The sequence below is a fragment of a genome, unplaced genomic scaffold (genome assembly GCF_019419815.1).
Source record: "Pyrus x bretschneideri cultivar Hongxiangsu unplaced genomic scaffold, Pyrus_bretschneideri_v1 Contig4, whole genome shotgun sequence".
Taxonomy (NCBI): domain Eukaryota; kingdom Viridiplantae; phylum Streptophyta; class Magnoliopsida; order Rosales; family Rosaceae; genus Pyrus; species Pyrus x bretschneideri.
Window position 1 is genome coordinate 12,868,684 of NW_025999723.1, and position 18,994 is coordinate 12,887,677.

The 18,994-nt window shown below is 38.3% G+C and overlaps 2 protein-coding genes across 3 annotated transcripts; one reads left to right on the forward strand and one right to left on the reverse strand.

Moving 5' to 3' along the window:
* The first annotated feature begins 3,092 nt into the window (after positions 1–3,092).
* LOC103935093 lies at positions 3,093–7,474 on the forward strand. 2 transcript variants are annotated; one of them, XM_048565742.1, is made up of 11 exons: positions 3,093–3,300; positions 3,618–3,888; positions 4,371–4,428; positions 4,859–4,918; positions 5,044–5,085; positions 5,174–5,301; positions 5,390–5,525; positions 5,616–5,948; positions 6,551–6,613; positions 6,725–6,834; positions 6,910–7,474. In XM_048565742.1, the coding sequence occupies exons 1-8, from the start codon at positions 3,237–3,239 to the stop codon at positions 5,805–5,807; spliced, it is 951 nt and encodes a 316-aa protein (XP_048421699.1). In that variant the 5' UTR covers positions 3,093–3,236; the 3' UTR covers positions 5,808–5,948; positions 6,551–6,613; positions 6,725–6,834; positions 6,910–7,474. The 2 variants fall into 2 exon arrangements, with proteins under 2 accessions (XP_048421699.1, XP_048421700.1); XM_048565743.1 differs by having other exon boundaries at positions 6,725–6,819.
* A 1,094-nt stretch (positions 7,475–8,568) lies between these two features.
* On the reverse strand, positions 8,569–10,266 carry LOC103935094 (probable receptor-like protein kinase At5g24010). Its single transcript, XM_009344847.3, has one exon. The coding sequence runs from the start codon at positions 10,225–10,227 to the stop codon at positions 8,725–8,727; it is 1,503 nt and encodes a 500-aa protein (XP_009343122.2). The 5' UTR covers positions 10,228–10,266; the 3' UTR covers positions 8,569–8,724.
* Between the last annotated feature and the right edge of the window lie 8,728 nt (positions 10,267–18,994).

The following is an 18,994-nucleotide window of genomic DNA, read 5'->3' on the forward strand; positions in this document are numbered from 1 at the left end:
TTTTGGGCATCGAAATGGCAAGCTCTTCAAATGGGCTATTTCTACATCAACGAAAATATGTTTTGGACCTTCTTTAGGAAGCAAAAATGCTTGATTATAAACCTGCAATCACTCCCGTGGATTGTAAACTAAGGCTCCTGATAGGAGCATATTTATGTGACTTTTGTTATCTTATTTCTTTGCATTTACTTAGTTAATTTCCAATTATTTTGGTAATTTAAGTTATTTTCATATTATTGTTGGTTCAATTGGTAAAGATGACAATAAATAGCTAAATGGAGTAGTTTTGGATCTCGATTGGATAGTATATGGGCTGGATGCTTTTGGTGTTGAAATGGTGCTAGATATGAGCTAAAATCTGGAGAAATTAAAGTTGAGGCTTGGAAGGAAGGAATTAGACAAGAAAGAGGAATCCTAGTTGGAGAGGAACATTATCTTGTCTTATCTTATCCAATCTTATTCTACCTTCTCTTATCTTATCCAATCTTATCTTATCTTATCTCCAGCTGCAAGGAGGAATCCTAATCACATTCCAACACTCTCTACCTGATTTTTAGAGTCCTAAAATAATTCAAAATGCCAAAACCTTTTCCTCTTTGGATTTAGCCGTTCCCCCTATATATATGAAATTCGTGTAGCGATTTAAAAGGGTGCCATGCCTACCATTCACCCACTGAAGTTGTTGGAATTTTCAGAGTTCTTTCTATCTTTATTTTAAGTTTTAATTTTTATTTTAGATTGTTCTCAGTTATGTTGAACATGTGTAACTAAGTTTCTTTTTAGCTAGAGGTGAATTCGAAGCCATGATCATATGTTTAATATAAATTGATTACGTCCAATTATTGTTTCATAAAACATGAATGCGATTTACTTATCTGCTTTATAGAAAATTTATTCTTGTATATTATTAAGGGTGCACACTTAGTTTGCATGCAGGGATTTGATGCTAGAATATAAGGGAATTTCACGTAATCGTTATGAACTTATATTTGCAAGTTGTAAAAGTCACTAGTCATGATTGATTTAAGTATATTCTTGGCAGGAATATCATGCTTTTCATAGTTATGAATGCCTTGTCAATGCTTATTATTTTCACAAAACTTAATGATCTTTGAGATGTATCTCTATCATACTTTTCATAGTTAGGGAACTTGAGAAGAATAATTTGGTTGCGTTGCTAAGTCCAATTCAATGAACTTAGGAAAATCTGAGAGTTAATTAGTGTTGTTCACAGTTAATTTGGGGCATTGTCATTCATGGTTTATAGGAAGAATAACTGGAAATCGATTTGTATGCATATGATTCATGTGTGGAGAAGAATACTTTAGCTATCCTTTCATCCATATTTCATTCACAACTTAATTTACTTGCTACCATTTAATTTTGTTTTCATTAAATTCGTCCAAAATCTCCTCCCTCCCCTCATTGTTTTGATGTTAGTTTAACTTAGATTTCAGTTTTATAAGTTTAATTTGTGTTGATTAGCATCCCTTCTAATCCCCGGAATAGAATGATCCCTACTTACTCATACTACGATTGCATAATTTATAGGGTTTAATTTATGTGTTAGTTTCTACCACATCAGCTCCACATAGATGGAGAAGCCATGCATGGTGTGGGTTACTATCAACGATTAGTGGGCAAGCTTATATATCTCACCATCACACGTCTAGATATCACATATGCAGTGAGTTTGGCAAGTCAATTCATGCACTCTCCCACTGTTGATCATCTTAACATGGTTAAGAGAGTCCTACGTTATCTTAAGGGTTCGATAGGGCAAGAAATCATCATGCGTAACAATAAGTCCACCACCATTAATGGCTACACAGATGCATATTGGGCAGGGAATGCACTTGATAGGAAATCTACCACGGACTATGGCACGTTTGTTGGTGGAAATCTTGTCACTTGGAAGAGCAAGAAGCAACATGTAATTGCTCGCTCCAGCGCAGAGGTTGAATATCAAGCCATGGTAGCCATTGCCTATGAACTTATTTGGCTTAAAAGGCTTCTTTCAGACTTAGGGTTTCCTATTACTATTCCCATGTCTCTTATGTGTGACAATCAAGTAGCCATGCACATCACTGCTAATCCAGTGTTCCATGAGAGAACGAAACATATTGAAGTGGATTGTCATTTCGTTAGAGCTCAAGTGCAAACTCAAGTCATTAGGACCATCTTCACGTGAAGCCAGGATCAACTAGCAGATCTTTTCACCAAGGCTCTAGCATCTGCTCCATTCCATCATTTTTTGGGCAAGCTTGGCTCAATTAATCTCCTCGATCTAGCTTAAGGGGGAGTGTTGTTGAAGCGTACTCTAGAGTCAGCTACCAAGGTGATCTCTAGGGTAAATCTCTAGGGTAAGGCTCAATGTATTATTGTAAATCAGTTTTCGCTTGAATTAAGGGAGGTGACTGATTGGTGTTAAAGTCTTTGTGTATGATTTAGATTAGGTAGGCACCATGCCTTCTTCCTTCTTGTCGGCTGCTTGCAGCAGCCATCTCTCCCATCTCTCATTCCTCCCTCTTCTCTTTTATAGCCGGTCTCTTGTACATCGAATAATCATCATGAAATACACATGGAAGCTTTAAACCAAAATTATCACAGCTTGCTTTGCAATACTCAACTTGTATTAACTAACTAGGCAATTGGGTAGACTTTATGAAATCTACATGGTCAGTACCTACAAAATAATCTTTTGACAAGCATGAGTGTGATGCGTATAGTCCTGTGCTTGATTTTGAAATATTCTTCCTGGTGGTTTTGTTTCTGTCTGCTAGAGGGACAAAAGCCAGGAAGCTTTTAAGGTTGGCTATTATCAGCAGAAAAGCCTCATTTATCACATTGTCTGGAGAGGCTTCTCTTTACTGTGTTTAATGCAGATATATCCGGGAACGTCTAATGAGAAGGAAATAAATCAGTATCTGTTATGTGTTTGATGCAGAAATATCTAGGAATGCCTAATCAGGAAAAACAAAATCATAACTGCTTTGATCATCACTTCTGCTTTCAGAATAACTAATTAAGGGGAATCATTTTCTATAATAGCTTTCTTGGAACCATAAATTACTGGGAGTTACTTTTACTTGGTTTCCCAAGAGAACCATCTCACTGAAAGGCCTGTAATGGACTGGTGGCTCTCATAGTGCAACGCAACCCACTCAACTCTAGTTAAGATAGTGGCCAGGAAGAAAGCAGGTTATGTGGTATGTTTATCATTGATGACTAAATGAATGGCCAATATTAGGTGCTTTCCTCCTCTTGAACCGGTATGCTTTGGAGAGAATTTAGTAGCAGGTGAACCCATTGAACTTGGTAAACTGAGATGATTGATAATTTAGAAATGAATTGTTCTAGCTGAATGAGTAATTTGAATTTAACATCTAAGGCGTTTTGGTGAAGTGGGGTACTTGGGTGTTCCTCTGGTGTCATGTACTATTCTAATATCCTAGTCAAGATAAACTCTGCGTTCCTTTTGCAATACGATCATCATTTCTTTGCGCCATGATCATATTCTGAAGTTCACATTCCACTTTAAATTTTCGTTAGTTAATTCTACTTTTATATGTAACTGTTCTGTCTATATGTTAGTCATTGTGTATGCCTTTTTCCAGGAAAAACGCAAACAAGATTCAGACCTCCTGTTCCTAATTACGGAAAGAATCCCACTCTCTTAGAGAAGACCTGTGATTTGCTCAGAAATTTTCCAGAATACTTTGATGTGGTTGTCAGTGTTGCAAGAAAAATTGATGGTCGACATTGGGCGGATTTACCGTCTGCTGCTGGGAGATCAACAGACTACTTTTTCTTCGTTTCTCTTGTTTTATTCTTTCTTTTGCCTTCTGATTTGAAACAACATTGCTTTACATTTGCAGTGTATAAAAGGTAACTTCTGTAACAAGGATATTGATGCTCTAGAGAAGTCTTACTTGCATCATTGTCATGCATGAATGTGAAATTTCAGTGATAAATAGACAGAAGAAAAAAAAATCCTCATTAGTCAATCTCATATTTTTAATGTCCTTTATCAATTGTCTACTTCAGAGACCATGGATGCAGTTTTTTATTTTTTCCTTCGGAGGAAAAGGAAAACTTCCACAAATTACAGAACCTAGAAATTGATTATATTTTCTGTTATTCATTTTCTTTTAACCTTATTGTTCTGTGAACCAAATAAATTTTGACTTTAGGATCTTTGAACTTTCTTTGGATAGGTTTATACCATCATAATTACCAATTTTCGCTACGTAATATCATGCGCTAGATATAGGATTGGCTGATTGAGCTGTGATTAATGTTTTACATTTGTTTAGTGTGCTGCTGTCAGATTTTAAATTATCAAGTTGTTATCTGCTTTCAATTTTCAGGTTGTTTGAGGAATGCTTCCAACGTAGATGGTACCGGACTGCTGCCTGCTATATACTTGTAAGATATTGAATAGATTGTTATTCTGCTTCAGTTTCTTATCTTTTCCTTTCCTTTTGACATAAGTTTTTCCTTGGAAAAATTACTTAGAATTTTCCACAGTATAATAATGAGTCTTGCACAGTTTTTTGTTATGAGTGAAAATGCGGTTTAAATGAAACAACCAATGCTTTATCAGATCTGCATTCACGTCTGTGTTCCAGAGTAGAAAATCTTGAAACTTACATGTTGCGCTGTTATTACATATGAACTATAGCTCTTGAAAAATCCGGTGTACCTGTGTTCTGGTTACAAAGTCTGTGCCCACTGCCTATACTTCCTGCAACACTTGCTAAATGTGAAAAACCAATCTGTATGGGAGAAAATGTAGTAAAAGATGGTCAACCTGTGATGCTTATGTATATTAATTCATATTATTTGAATTGCCCAGGTCATTGCAAAGGTTGAAGGTGCTGCAGTCAGTCAATATTGTGCCTTGCGTTTATTACAGGTAGTTGTCTGGTAATAGCTTCTTGTTTTAAAAGGATTTATTGAGTGAGTATCTCCATGTATTTTTTTTTTTTCTTTTCTTTTCAATGGTAGATGTACCTTACGAGGGTTGGCAAACCTATGCAGGCAACACTTGATGAATCGTTATATGAACTCGCTGGGGAGCTGGTATCTATCTGGACAAGTTCCTGTGCTTCTTTTAGTTCAAGTGATGATGGTTGCAAAGGGGATAACACTAACTTTGTTTGACTCTTAGTTGAGGTTCTTGCTGAGATCTGGAAGGGAATATGAACAGCCATCAACAGATTCAGACAGACTATCTCCCAAAATTTTGGGCTATTTCGGTTTCCGTACTAACTTCAGAAAGCAGTCCTTGGATAAGAGGTTGGTGCACACTTATGTACTGTTTTGTATCTCTCAGACCTGGTTTTTTCAATATAATGGAGACTCACCAGGCATTCCTTTCGAGCAGCACCTCATTTAAGGAGCAGAACGCACGTGTTGCTTCCGCGAAGAATATCGTAGAAAGCCATGCTAACCTTTTGATGTCAGGCAAAGAGCTCTCAAAGCTAGTTGCATTTGTGAAAGGCGCTCAGTTTGATTTAGTGGTAAGATAAGCTTGCAGTTATCATTACTCGTTAGGATGATTTAGTTTTTGTAATCAAGTGATTCTAAGTTGTTCTAACAATTTATGCCAGGAATATCTTCAAAGAGAGCGAAATGGAAGTGCTTGGCTGGAGAATTTTGCTTCAGGGCTGGAATTAATAGGACAAAAGGCATCAGAATCTGAAAATCCCTTTATTCAAGTGTTCTTTCTTCTTTTTATTTTTGTTAAGAAATTAAGCCACATTGTCACATCTTACAGAAGTTATTGCGTTTTGCCTTACTGAATGAACATGGTTCTCTTTTTCCAGCTCCAAATGGGTACATACCAGAGCCGGTTTGATGCAGAATTCCTTTTGGCATATCTGTGCTCTGTCAATTTCAAAGAGTGGATTGCTGTCCTGGCCACTCTTTTAAGACGATCTGAGGTACAACACGGTTCATTTGTCAAGTCAATGCCATATGAGGAGCATACCAGCATCATTGTCATTTGCTTTGCTCATTTCATTCACTTCGACATCATACTTTTGTTCCTATGCTTGAGTTCCTTTAGTACGAGTCATGAACAAAATTCATCATAACAACTTGTTCTAGCAGCATAATACTCGTGCAGTCTTAAAGGGTTTAAGTCGTGACCAGGGCATTACCCAGTTGATAGGTAAGAGGAGCCCAAGTTGACGTTGTCCTTTCTCCAGAAGTGTGTGATTTAAAGGGTACAATCCCTGGGTTGGAGTTTGAGGTCTATAATTCCATTGGCATGTAGGAAACACTTAGTATGGGCAAGATGTAGTATAGGCTTTGGCCCATGGCAATGACAAGTGGTGCCGAGGTCAGGACTCAGGATGATGTTTTTGTGTATGTCATGGTTTCGCCTAACCTTAAGCTAACATAAATCATGCTCTTAACTGACAAATTCACACATTTCCACATTTGAGCTAGGCATATTTTTGTTGAAAATTTCTGTACAAGAGCCCAGACGCTTTATGGATGGCCTTTTGACCGCGAGTGATGCCAAATTAACTTTGCACAGGTTCAATTCGATCTTTTCCAGCACGATATGCGGTTGTGGAAAGCATATAGCATCACCCTGCAGGTATTTATTGCTTAAAGTAGTGTTCACATCCGACCAAAAAACCAGTGTCTACATTCCTTGCTCCGTGTGTCTCTAGATTAATGTTGTCCTCTATTGATATATGCTTTTCAGTCACATCCCGCATTAACTGAATACCATGATCTTCTTGGAGATTTGACCAGAGACTGTCATGATGTCATCCACCACAACTTTTGAAGAGAAATGAGGTTATAGTTGGACCTGTAAGTCTGTATCCTGCTTGACAACAAATTGGTGCTCGCTCAGTTGTTTTTCTCCCTGAACATTTCTGTTTGCAGAGTAATGAATGTCGATCCGATCATGTGAAGATCAATAGGCAACTGATTCACACTGGTGCGACATCGAAGGTCTACTCATATAAATTTTTATTTATTACAATAATCAAATTACCGGTCTCACTGGAATTAGATAGTCTTGTAGAAAAAATGATGGCTGGAAACTTCTGTTAGGGAGTTCTATATGATGTCTTTGTTTGAGTTTTATGCAAGGTTCTAAAAGACACTAGGCACTAGTCGGGCAGCAGGCTGGGGCATAGCGCCTGGGCGGATTTCAGTAAGAGTCGTAACCTAGGTGGGTGCCTAGGTGGGTTTAGTTGGGCTAGGCAGACGCCTAAGCGGGTTTAAGCACACTTTCTTCATTTTCAAACGCCTAGAGACTAATCGGGATGATGACCAACCGTCTAGCCTAGGCAGGGATTTTTAGAATAGTGGTTTTATGTTTAGTTTTTTTCTTCCTTCGTCACGTTTTGTATAATTTCTTTTTAGGTAGTATTCTAAGGCTGTTTTATATGAGTTACATGGGCAATTTTTGCATTTTTTTAAGCAGATTTGTTTTCTCTCAACACTTTGCTTGGTGTTTGGTCTTGTATCTTGGGTGTCCAGAAACTTTAGTCTAAGTGCATGCTGGTTGGCGGCATCTTCAATTTTTTGTTCCAGCCTCAATATTAATATAATAATTTGAATCTACATACTCAGTCACTTCACATGTGGATTAATTTCTAAGATATGTAAGACAACGTCAGTACTTACGATGCCTTGTGATGACTCAAACTCTTTTTGTTCTTAATGATTTCTACTTGTTAAATCTAGAACATGTCATTCTAGATTGCATGCTAGGAACTAACTTAAGTCGAAAATACCATTTTCTTAACATACCACGTAAGAGAGTAATAAGTTGAGTTCTAACAGTCAGCCAACTTGAGCATCTTCATCTGGAAATAATGGGAATTTGAATGAAACATAACATGTTTGCATGATTATTTGGCGGTGGATTGCATTTTCCCTAATTCGTTTTCTTAATTTGTGAACTAAAATTTGTTTTCGTTATTTTATCATTGTCGTTGTTCTCTTTTTGTTAGATTTAATTAAAATAGCAAATCAACTCCAAAAATCCCAAAAATTTGTGTACTTCTATGCGTCTAGTGTCTAGTGTCTGCCAGAAAGATCCTTATTTTCATATGTTACAATTGACAAATCCTAATGTTAATAAAGAAAATCATTTGAAATTTTTGTGCTGCTTTGTGGTTTGCCCTATCAGATATAACCTAAACAAATTCCTTATTATTTGCATAAATTACTAACAAGTAGGACTATTACTTTTAACAAATTATCCAAAAGATACAAAACTGAGACATGCATATTAACATGATAAAGTAATAAATACCTTATCAACAATTAAACCAAAAATATCCAGTACATAAAAAATTATAAACCAAAACAAGAGTCGGATAAACAGCAAAAAGCTGTTGCAGTGAGAACTGAGAGTGTGACAAGCTACCCAGCTGAGCAATCGCTGGGCCTCCAGTGTGTAAGGTAGCACGAAATCGATGCAACTTAGACTGCGGTATTATCTGGAAACGTTCTCTTGCCAAACGGCCTAACATGTTTTGCTGCTAGATTGTGAACGGGAACCATTGATTTAGTCGAATCGTGTTAGAATATCTGACAAGAGTTCATTACTCGTTAGATTGGCAAACGTGAAAGTTTTACATTACATATACAACCTATCACCTATAGAATAACAATACAACATTCATTTTCAAACTCAAAACCTACAAAACATCAGCTGGTAGTTATCGATCCTGTACTGCTGTTTTACTTAACCGAAAGCTGTGTGACTCCATGCTTGAGATTAACTTCTGCAACATCTGTGGGAAGTTTCGACCATCCCACGAATTCCTTCCCACTCATCCTCCTTCGTATGACCAGTGATATACTCAGCAGTAAACAGGCGGCAGCAACCAAAGGAACCGCCGCACCAACATTTCCACTTGGCCAGTTCCTCAAAACCCACCCGGCACAATGCTCACCATCAAGACTCCCCATTGAGTTATTCAACCTCATGATTTCAATGCCATTCAAAATCCCATCGATGGCATAAGGCACACTCATATTCGAAGGTCCTACACTTACTGACAGAACACCTGAATCCTCTCCATCAACCACAAAATCCGCATAGAACGGAGAAGCCAACATGTAATTCGCAGCCATAGACAAATCCAAATTCTCATATGCTAATTTCCCATTCACATAAACATTGAAATACAGCAATCCAATTGAAATACTAGCAATGTCACAAAAATGCAACCGAACAAGATACTTATATCCTCCAACGGCTGCAAAAACCCATGTCATATTGACATGCGGAATCAAAGCATTCGCACTATGAATCACCCGGGCCGTATTATACACATTATCGGGACCAACTTCCCTGCTAGGCCCTCCACCCTGATACTTAATCCGGCCACCAAAATACAGCCTGTTCGACCCAGAATCCGATTCCAAATACTCATCATCAGTAACCCAAGTCCTCCACAGGGTATCATTAAACGGGGTGACTTTAGAACCTCCCACATTAACCCTATACACAACCTGAAGCGCTTGCTTAATTAGCCCATTAAAACCCTCAACTTTCTCATCACTCACAAACTTCGCTGTATCAGCAACGAGATCCTTCGGCGCAGAAATCACCTCAATCGCATTCACAAACGCAAAGTATGATTTTTTAGCAGGAACAAATTCGATTACAAGCTTTTTCGAATCGACCCAGATCAAGAACTCCATAACAACGGGGATTTTTGTAGCTCTAAAGTCGGTCAAAGCCACAAACCCATTGACCAAAACATGAAATTGAGCATCATTCCAATCCAATTTCAAAGAATTAAAGGTCTGGAAATGGAGGCGTACCAAATGGGTCCCTGGGTCGCGGATCTGGAACTCGTATTTCGACGGCCGCCGGAAAGCCCTGGCCGTGCTGTAGATTTGGGGCGAATTGGGAACTGGGTTTTCATTTCTGAGCGGGATGGAGCGAGTTGAGGAGGAGAGGGACGAACCAGGGTTGGACGAGTCGGGAACGAAGCGGCGATTGTCGACGGTGGATTCCGCGGTGGAGCCGCAGTCGACGAGGTAGATGTCTATGGGAGCGAAGTAGGAGTGAGACAGGGCGGAAAGGGTAGAGAGAGAAAATAGCGAGAGAGAGAAAAGGAGCTTTCTGTACGGAAACTCCATGGGAGGGAGTCTGGAGAATTCAGAAATGGTGGAAGAGGAAGAGCGAGACTTGAGTTTCGAGGGCTGTGGATCTGCTGTCCCGGATTCCATGTCTCCTTGGTGTCTCTTTGTTTAGTTTGTGACACGTGTTTTACAATTTAACCCCACAAAACACTGTTACTTTTTATAAAATAAATTAGCATATAGGCACAAAGTGTGTGAGAAAATTTTTTATTTTTGCTTTTGAAATAGAAGGGGAGAGGAAGATAATGATAGAGAATGTAAGAGTGAAAAGTTTTTTATTTTTTATTTTTTAATTAAAGATATGTTAGGATTACAAGTAGTTAAAAAAAGGGGTTTTTTGAAATGGATCCAAAATAACTAAAAATTGAATCTATTTCAAAAATCAAAAGTCACTAAAAATTGGACCTATTTCAAAAGATAGTCTATAAAATTGGACCTCTTTCAAATTTTCCCTTAAAAATTTGAAAAAAAAAAAAAAGTAAAATTTGATTGTGTGAAATTACATTTATACCCTATATTTCTTATTCATGTTCTGTTTTAATTAGAAAGTTAAACTAGTAATTTCATAAATTTTTTACTTATAATAAGTGTTTTATTAATCAGTAGAGATTATAAAAATTCAAAGAAATAAGAAAACCATCCACCCCAAAACTCCCGATACCCAGAATTTTTGTAGTTGAACTTTTCACTGATGACCGGTGATTTAGAAGTCAACCTACCATTTCTCTCCCAGGTGTTTTTCTCCCTCTTGAAAGTTGCATAACATTGCTATCATGATTTGATCAGATATGGAAAAGGGCAAAAAAAAAAAAAAAAAAAAAAAAGAAAGCAAACTAAACAATAAGAGCATCGGCCGTTTTGCTCCCAATTGCAGAAACGCGTGGGCTCCAGCCACCGATCTTGCCGGTCTCTTTATTCACCAACACATCGTCGCCATCTTCTTCTTCAGTTTGATTTTCGAATTTTTCTACTTTGCTCTTTGCTGGGTTTGCGATGGCGAGGCGGACAAGCATAGAAGCCGAGGGCTAGGTTAAGTTCTAAACGATTCGATTTTTTGTCAAAACCGAAATTTCGGTTCGGTTCAATTTTTTTTCGGTTTTTTCTCGGTTCGGTTTTTTTTTTTCCCCTCCAAAAAAATGAAAAATTTTGAAACATGAAATTTTAACATTTCCAATACAATCATAACATAGGAGTTTGTTGAGTTGCCACAATGAGGAGTTGAGGTGGAATTGATTCACCAACAATGTCCTTCAAAAATAAGAGAAAGAATCATTACAATTAATTGTTAAATAAATTGAGACTTAAGAACCATAGAGAAAGTATAGAGATGACAACTTACTTGCGATAGAGTAGAAGTAGATGAGTTTATTTTTTTCACAGGAGCTATTTGATGATCTCATTGAATTTAAGCTTGGGCTTGAGACCTTTGATGCACTTGACTTCATCTAATTAAGATACAAAACATATAATAAGTAAAGGTAGGATGCACATAATAAGCAAGGTCTATGACTATAATCCTTCTATGTAAAAGCAAACTCTATCACTATAATCCTAAAATTCAACAATTGGAATTCGTTTTTCTGTAACAATGCAGCATATAAAACATAAAAGCTAGGGATGCACATAATAGTAGCATGCAGCATAGTATCTTAAGAAACATACAACTCACCACTGACAAAACACCTAAATACTAATTAATAAAGCATGGAATTGGAATGTAATCTGCAATTTCATAAAGCACTAATCCAATCAGTTTAACTAGTATGGAAGCTTGAAGCTTTTCATTTAGTTTATTATCTTTAAGGAAGATTGTTATTATAATTAATATCAAATCCACTTAAATTTTCAGACAAACAGAATACGTTATGAGACCCCGCCACTTTGGATGAAATTCAATATCCAAGGAAATCAATAAAACTCAATATCCAAAGCAATCTTCAAATTAATTAGAATAACAACCAAAGATGCAATCCTCCTCCCACTTCAATTAGTTTATTATCTTTAACGATGCAACCAGCAATTCTCCTCCCCCTTCTGCCGTGGGTCGACACCCAATTTTCCCAATTCAATAACCCTAATTTACCCAACAACCCCAATTTCTCCAATAACCCACATCGACACTCCCCACTCTCTTCATGGACTCAGAAAGGCTCACACTATACCGAGAAAACCCTAGAGTGAAAGCTGCAGAACCAAATCCAGCATACCCAAAACAAATTGCAGAACCAAAATTTCTCATAAATTAATCAAACCTCAACTAATAGTCTAATAGTGTTCAGAAATGAAATTACCCAACCAAATCCAGCATACCCAAAACAAATTGCAAAGCCCATGAAATTGAAAAGCTACATATTAGAACCAATGAAATTGAAAACAAAAATTTCTGCAAAACGTAACTCATCATGGGAGTGAGAGACTAACCTTGCAAAGGAGGGAATTTGTGGGTTGGGACTCGAGACTAAAAAGGGCGAGAGGAAGTCGTGGGTCGCGGGTCACGGGGGTGAAAGATTGAGAGTGAGATAGCGACGGCAAGATGTGAGAATTTGAGACAGGTCGCAGGTCGCTGGGAAGGAAGAAGATGAAGTTGAAGAACGGCTGAGCTAAGAAGGAGATGGTCCAAAGTGAGAGTACAGAGGAGAGGGATAAGGGAAAGGGAATGGATCGATCTGTTTAGGGTTTCAGACTGAAAAAGTCACTACAAACATGACTGAACGACGCCGTTCAAGGAAAAAAAATATTGATTTATACTTAAATATAAAATGACGTCGTTTTGCCAATACTTCGGTTCGGCCCGGTTTTCGAACCCCAGAAACCAAACCGAATTGAACTAGATTCGGTTTAATCCGATTTTACAGTTTCACTTTTGTTTTTTTCAGTCTCGGTTCGATTTTTGGTCCCCTTTTTTTCGGCTTTTGGTTTTTTGAACCCACCCCTAGCTCTCTCCATGCCTGGGTTTTTAGTTTTTATTTATTTATTAATTAGTTTTTCGGGTAAATATCAGTTTACTACCCTCATGTTTTGTGGTTTTCAACATTTAGTACATCAAGTTTTTTTGTCCCAGAGTCATACCTAAAGTGTAAATTTTGGGACAGTCTCATACATCTGTTAGTCAAATTGTTAAGTCTTCCGTTAACTGATGACACGGTGCCCACGTGGACAATGAATAGGCGCCACGTGTCAATAAGGGTCCCACGTGGATATTAAAAAATAAAAATAAAAATAAAAAATTACAAAATTACAACAACAAAAAAAAAATGTTCTTCCTCAACCCTCGACCGTCCCTCCCTTCTCAGCCTCCACCCATATGTGCAAATCTGTACTCGCGAGCTCTCACTCTCTCTCTCCGGTAAACCACATCCAAGCTTTCTTCACATACCTTTTTCCCAATCCCTAATTTTTCCCCAAATCACTTCCAGTTATGTAACCCCACCTTTCAATTCAACCTTACCGTCGCCGATTCACCATCATCAACCTTCGCAATGGCATCCATCGCTTACTAGGGTTTTCGAGATCCATCTCATCATTCTCCGAGAGCACACTACACCACTACCTCACCAACCTAATCAAACCTCCACGTGGGGAATTGCTTAGGATTTTACAAATGCTGGGTCAGGTCTTGGGTATTCAGATCTAACCAGAAGCCCAATATCGACCCCTATGTCCCCGTCCGCAAATACTAGACGCAATTCTCCAGCTTGAAGCCTTCGTCAGCCGTCGTTTGGCCCTTGCAGTCGCTGTGCTCAACCCTCGCCGAGAAGATTCTAGGTGAAAGCATAAGAGTATGATCGTGCTGGTGTTCATCTGGCTTCAGAAGTCAACAGCTATCGCCACCGGCGTCTCTTCGAGTCCGGCCACCATGGGGATTTATCCATTTGAAGCCGGTTCAATCGTACCCTTTTTACAGGTATCGAAATGGCTGCCCAGCAACGGGGAAGTGGATAAAGGTAGAACATTGTATATGGACAATGTTGCTGAGGCCTTGCAACTGGGAGCGTGGGTACGGGTTGCAAATAAGAGAATGGGGTGTGGGTATGAGTTATAGAGGAAAGAAAAGAGGGTAGTACGGGTGCAGAAGAGAGAAGGGAAGGAATGGGTGCGGGTTGCAGAAAAGAGAAAGGAGGGAAAGGGTGCAGGGGAAAAGGTGGGTATGGATTTGCTCATCTCCCATGGTAGAGAGGATGTGCAGAGGATGAGAAAGATGAGGGTTAGAGAGAGAAAGTGGAGATGGTGTGCGGAGAGGGTGTACAGAGGCGGAGAGAGAGGAAGGTTAGAAAAGGGAGGGAGAAGAAGAAGATGTTCGAAATCCTACCCGAAATTACAAGGTGGTGTGCGTGGTAGCACTATTAGCCAAACAACTAACTTCCTCATTGGTCATACCTAGAAATAAATTAATTGAATTAGTCACATGCATAAATATAATTTCATTCATTCAATTAATTAATCTAGAAATAATATCCATAAAATAATTATCCATAATTCAAAACAAACCAAAACCAAACAAATAATTCCAAAGAAAGAAAAATTGTCCAAAAATTAAATCATAAACCTAGAAAATTAGGGGGGGTTTCGGTCACACCTAGTGGGTTCGACCACTAAGGGTGTAAAACATCCTAACATGTCTTAGAAAAATAAAACTTTATTCTTCCATGGAAGTGGATGCCTCCTGAAAATCTGAAACCTCCATAGTTGTAGTAATATCTTTGGGATGTTCCACATGCACAAAGTTAGTCTCATGACGGGAATGATACTTGGCAATAGCCTTGGGTGTAGCTCGGCATACGCATAACCAATGATCCTTTGATCCATAGTGGTAACACATGTCCAGTTTAGTGGAAGCCGATTGAACAATAGCTTTTCCCTTGTTCTTGAAGTTTTGGGCCTTAGGGGGCAAGGGGTTGGCGCTTTTGGGTCAAATATCCTTCTTTGGGTGGGCTTCTGCTCTATTGAGCTTAGGCTTGTGGTAGGGCTTGTCGCCCATTTCCGCGGCCACAATAGGGTTTTTGTTGATTGTGGCTGCTAGAAATCATCGCATGCGCTTCAGGCAGAACGTTCGAGCCAGTAGGTCGAGCTTGATGATTCTTCATCAAAAGCTAGTTTGTCTTTTCAGCGAGAAATAAAACAGAGATCAAATCTGAAAATTGGTGAACTTTTGTGCCCTTATATTGTTATTGCAGGACAATATTTGTGGCATTGAAGGTCGAATAGGTATTCTCCAAGAGATCCTCTTTGGTTAAGTCTTTTTCACATAACTTAAGCATTGATCAGATTTTACAAACTTCAGAGTTGTATTCATTCACAGACTTAAAGTCTTGGAAGCATAAAAGCTGCCAATCATGTCTTGCTTCAAGCAAGTAAATGTTTTTTTTGGTGATCGAAGCGATCACAAGAGCAACCCAAAAGGTGCGAGAGTCCTCCTCAACGAGGTACTCGGTTTGCAGTGCATCATTGATGTGTGTTCAGATGATGATGATAACAATAGCTTTCTGAGCTTCGTCGACTAGGTCGTCGGTAGGTTCTTTGATGGTGGCTCAAATGCTCTTTGCAGTAAGATTAAGCTTCACGTCTTGAACCTACTTTGGGTGGTTTCTGCCATATACTTCCAAAGCAGTGAAATCGAGCTTGTTCAAGTTTGACATGTCCTAAAATAGAGGGTACAACAAAAGCATGGTTAGTCATATGGAAAACCATAGACATACATTGTAGAACATTCTGGTTTTATAAACATGTATTAGTTTATTTTAAGCATGAAAGTTACAGGTTTCATGTGGTAAGTTTTGAATGAAAATTTGGGTTTCAAAGGCGCTAAATTCGAAACTACAGGTTTGATTTAGTTATGAACATCTAGTTCATTTATAAGGGTACCTGTAAAATGCTAAAAAAAATAACATTAGATTCGAAAAAAAAGGGAGCCCAACGTAGTGGGCTAGAAGCTGTGTACATGACAAGGCCTTAAAGAGGTTCAATGGGCCACGGGTTGGCTGTAACAGCAGCCCAATCATGGTTGTAGGCCACGGGCCGGATCTGGGAAAGAACCTAGCAGCTAGGCTACTGGTTTTGGGCCTCAAAATGGCACATGGGTAACGAGATTGGTTAAAAATCCTATCTGAAATTACAAATAAAATTATTCTTTTATTATTTTATAAAATACAAGATACTAATATTTTATTGCCTATTGCCATGGCTATTCAGTTTATGGATGAATATGCAAAAGGTAATTACTGTTCATTAATACATTCAATGGAGGGGATTCAATTGCCAATTGCCATGGGGGCCTTCCTACACTAGAAGTGCTCTAATGAAAGTTGAGACAGTTTCGTAATTTCCATCCTCATACAACATAACCATAACTTATAAATTCTTTTTTTTTTTTTTTTTTTTAATAAAAAATGGGACCAGCTGGTGTCTTCATCCTGACATCCCACCCTTTAGCGGGTCGGGAAGACTCACAGAAGCATTTCAGCCTCCTTTGGCCACCATTATGCGATTCACTAGCATCATGAATCAAACTCAGGATTTGCCGTGTGGAATACATGCCTGAAATTTATCCCCATCCACAACTTATAAATTGAAATGAACAAAATTGTGAATGACTGAATGGCTAGGAAGGCTCTTAGAATCATATATACATTACCGCACTTGAACCACTTCATCTTCATTGCATGCTCCTACCTCAATGGCCATGGAGCCTTTCTTCTTTTTACTTGGCAAGATTCTGCAACAATTTCTTCTCCCATAACATATATTAACCTTAATAACCCCCCTCAAACTAAGGTTTTCGAAGGGAAAGTTTGTCTCAAAGACTGTTGAACCTGAGCTTTGGTAAAGCTTTGGTACATAAATCAGCAATTTGATCATGTGAACAGACAAAGTGAACAAAGGCTTCTTGTGCCAAAACCTTTTCACGAAAGTAATGGTAGCCAATTTCTACATGCTTGTTTGAGCATGAAAAAGAGGATTTTTAGCCAAAGAGACGGCTGAGATGTTATCACACCACAACGTAGAAGAATAAGGAAGTGTAAGACCAATATCAATCAGTTGCTTACAAATCCATGTGATTTCTACACCAGTGTTTGCCAATGAGTACCCTACTTTTGTAGAGGAACTGGCCACTGTTGGTTGCTGTTTAGCACTCCAACTGATATAGAATTTCTCAAAAATATGCAGAAACCACCAATTGATTTTCTATTTATAGAGTAGCCTGCCCTGGTCAACATCTGTAAAACCATTGGTGTAGGGAGTTATGGAGCATTTAAAAAACCAAAGACCAAGATCAATGGAGCCCTTGAGGTACCTTAATATTCGCTTAACTACTTGAAAGTGAGAAAATCATGGCTATGAATAAATTAGCAGACAATATTTACAATAAAGGATAAATATGGTCTAGTCCAAGTAAAATATTGTAAGGCGCCCACTAAGGATCTGTACTTTGCAGGATTTTCTAGAAGAGGAGAGTCATGATCTAATTTGGAGATTCTAAGAGGAGTGACACCCGGTTTTCATGGTCCATGTCTTGCCTTTTTCAGTAAATCTAGAATATACTTGGTTTAAGAGATAAAATTGCCTTTAGAAGATCTCTTCACTTCAAAACTAAGGAAATAATGCAATGAACCTAGGTCATTGGAAAGAAATAATGCATTAAGTTGAGTATAGCTTGCTTGCAAGCTTGAGATGAAAGACCAGTGACAAAAATGTCATCAACATAAACAAGAATGAAAACCAAAGTAGGATCCCTTTTGACAAAGATAGAGTGATCATACTGTGAGCCAATGAAACCAAGTGATAACATGCACTATCTAACTTCTCATACCAAGCTCTGGGAGTTTGTTTTAGTCTACATAAGGAATTGTGCAATTAATAGACATAAGTTAGTTTTGTAGAATCCTCAAAGCTAGGAGATTGTTGCATAAAGCCAGATTCTGTAAAAGAACCATGCAAGAAAGCATCGATGACATCAAGTTCGTTGAGAAACCAGTCATACTGAGCTCAAAATAAGAAAAGGCCTTATTGTCACAGGTTTTGCCCCAAGACTGAAGGTTTCAGTGGTAGTCAAATCCCTCTTGTTGGTAGAAAACCTTTTGCAACTACCTTTTCCTTGTACCTATCTATAAACCGATATGCCTTTCTCTTGATTCTGAAAACCATTTGCACCTTACAAGGTTCCAAGAAGGAGAAGAGGGAAACAAGTACCAAGTGCCTTTATTAAGCAGGGCATTGAATTCATCTTGCTTTGCTTGGTGCTAATGAGAGTGCTTGGAAACTTGAAGATAGGTAAATGGTACATAATTTAGACCAAGATGAGATGAAATATGATGTTAGTAATAGTGAAGGCTTTTAAAAATTCCAAATTTTGATCTGGTTTGCATTGGATGGACATTAGTAGAAGGAATGAAAGGTGGTAAAGGTTGTGGTGGAAATGGATGAATTATAGATGTTTGCATTAGTAGTGGCAGTAGAGGATGGTGATGATGGAGGAGATGATTGATGATGATTTCGTCAGTGAAAGTTGTACGAGAGTTGATAGAAAAAAGGTAAGATGAGATGGAATGGAAGAAAATGTGATGGGATAGGTGGTAGTGGAAGAACTTGAAAGCATTTGATGAAAAGGGAAACTGAATTCATCAAATACAACATGCCTATGGATATATAACTTGTTGGTAGTAAGATCAAGACACTTATAACTTTTGTGATTAAGGGTGTAACCCAAGAATACACGTAGTTTGTTTGTTTTTTTTTTAATCCAACTTGGAGGTAGTGTAGGGCTTTAACCAAGAAAAGCAACTTGGAGATAGTGAAGGCTTTGAACAGTCCCTCTACTAAAGGGACTAGAGCTCATCTCCATTGGAAGCACCAAGTC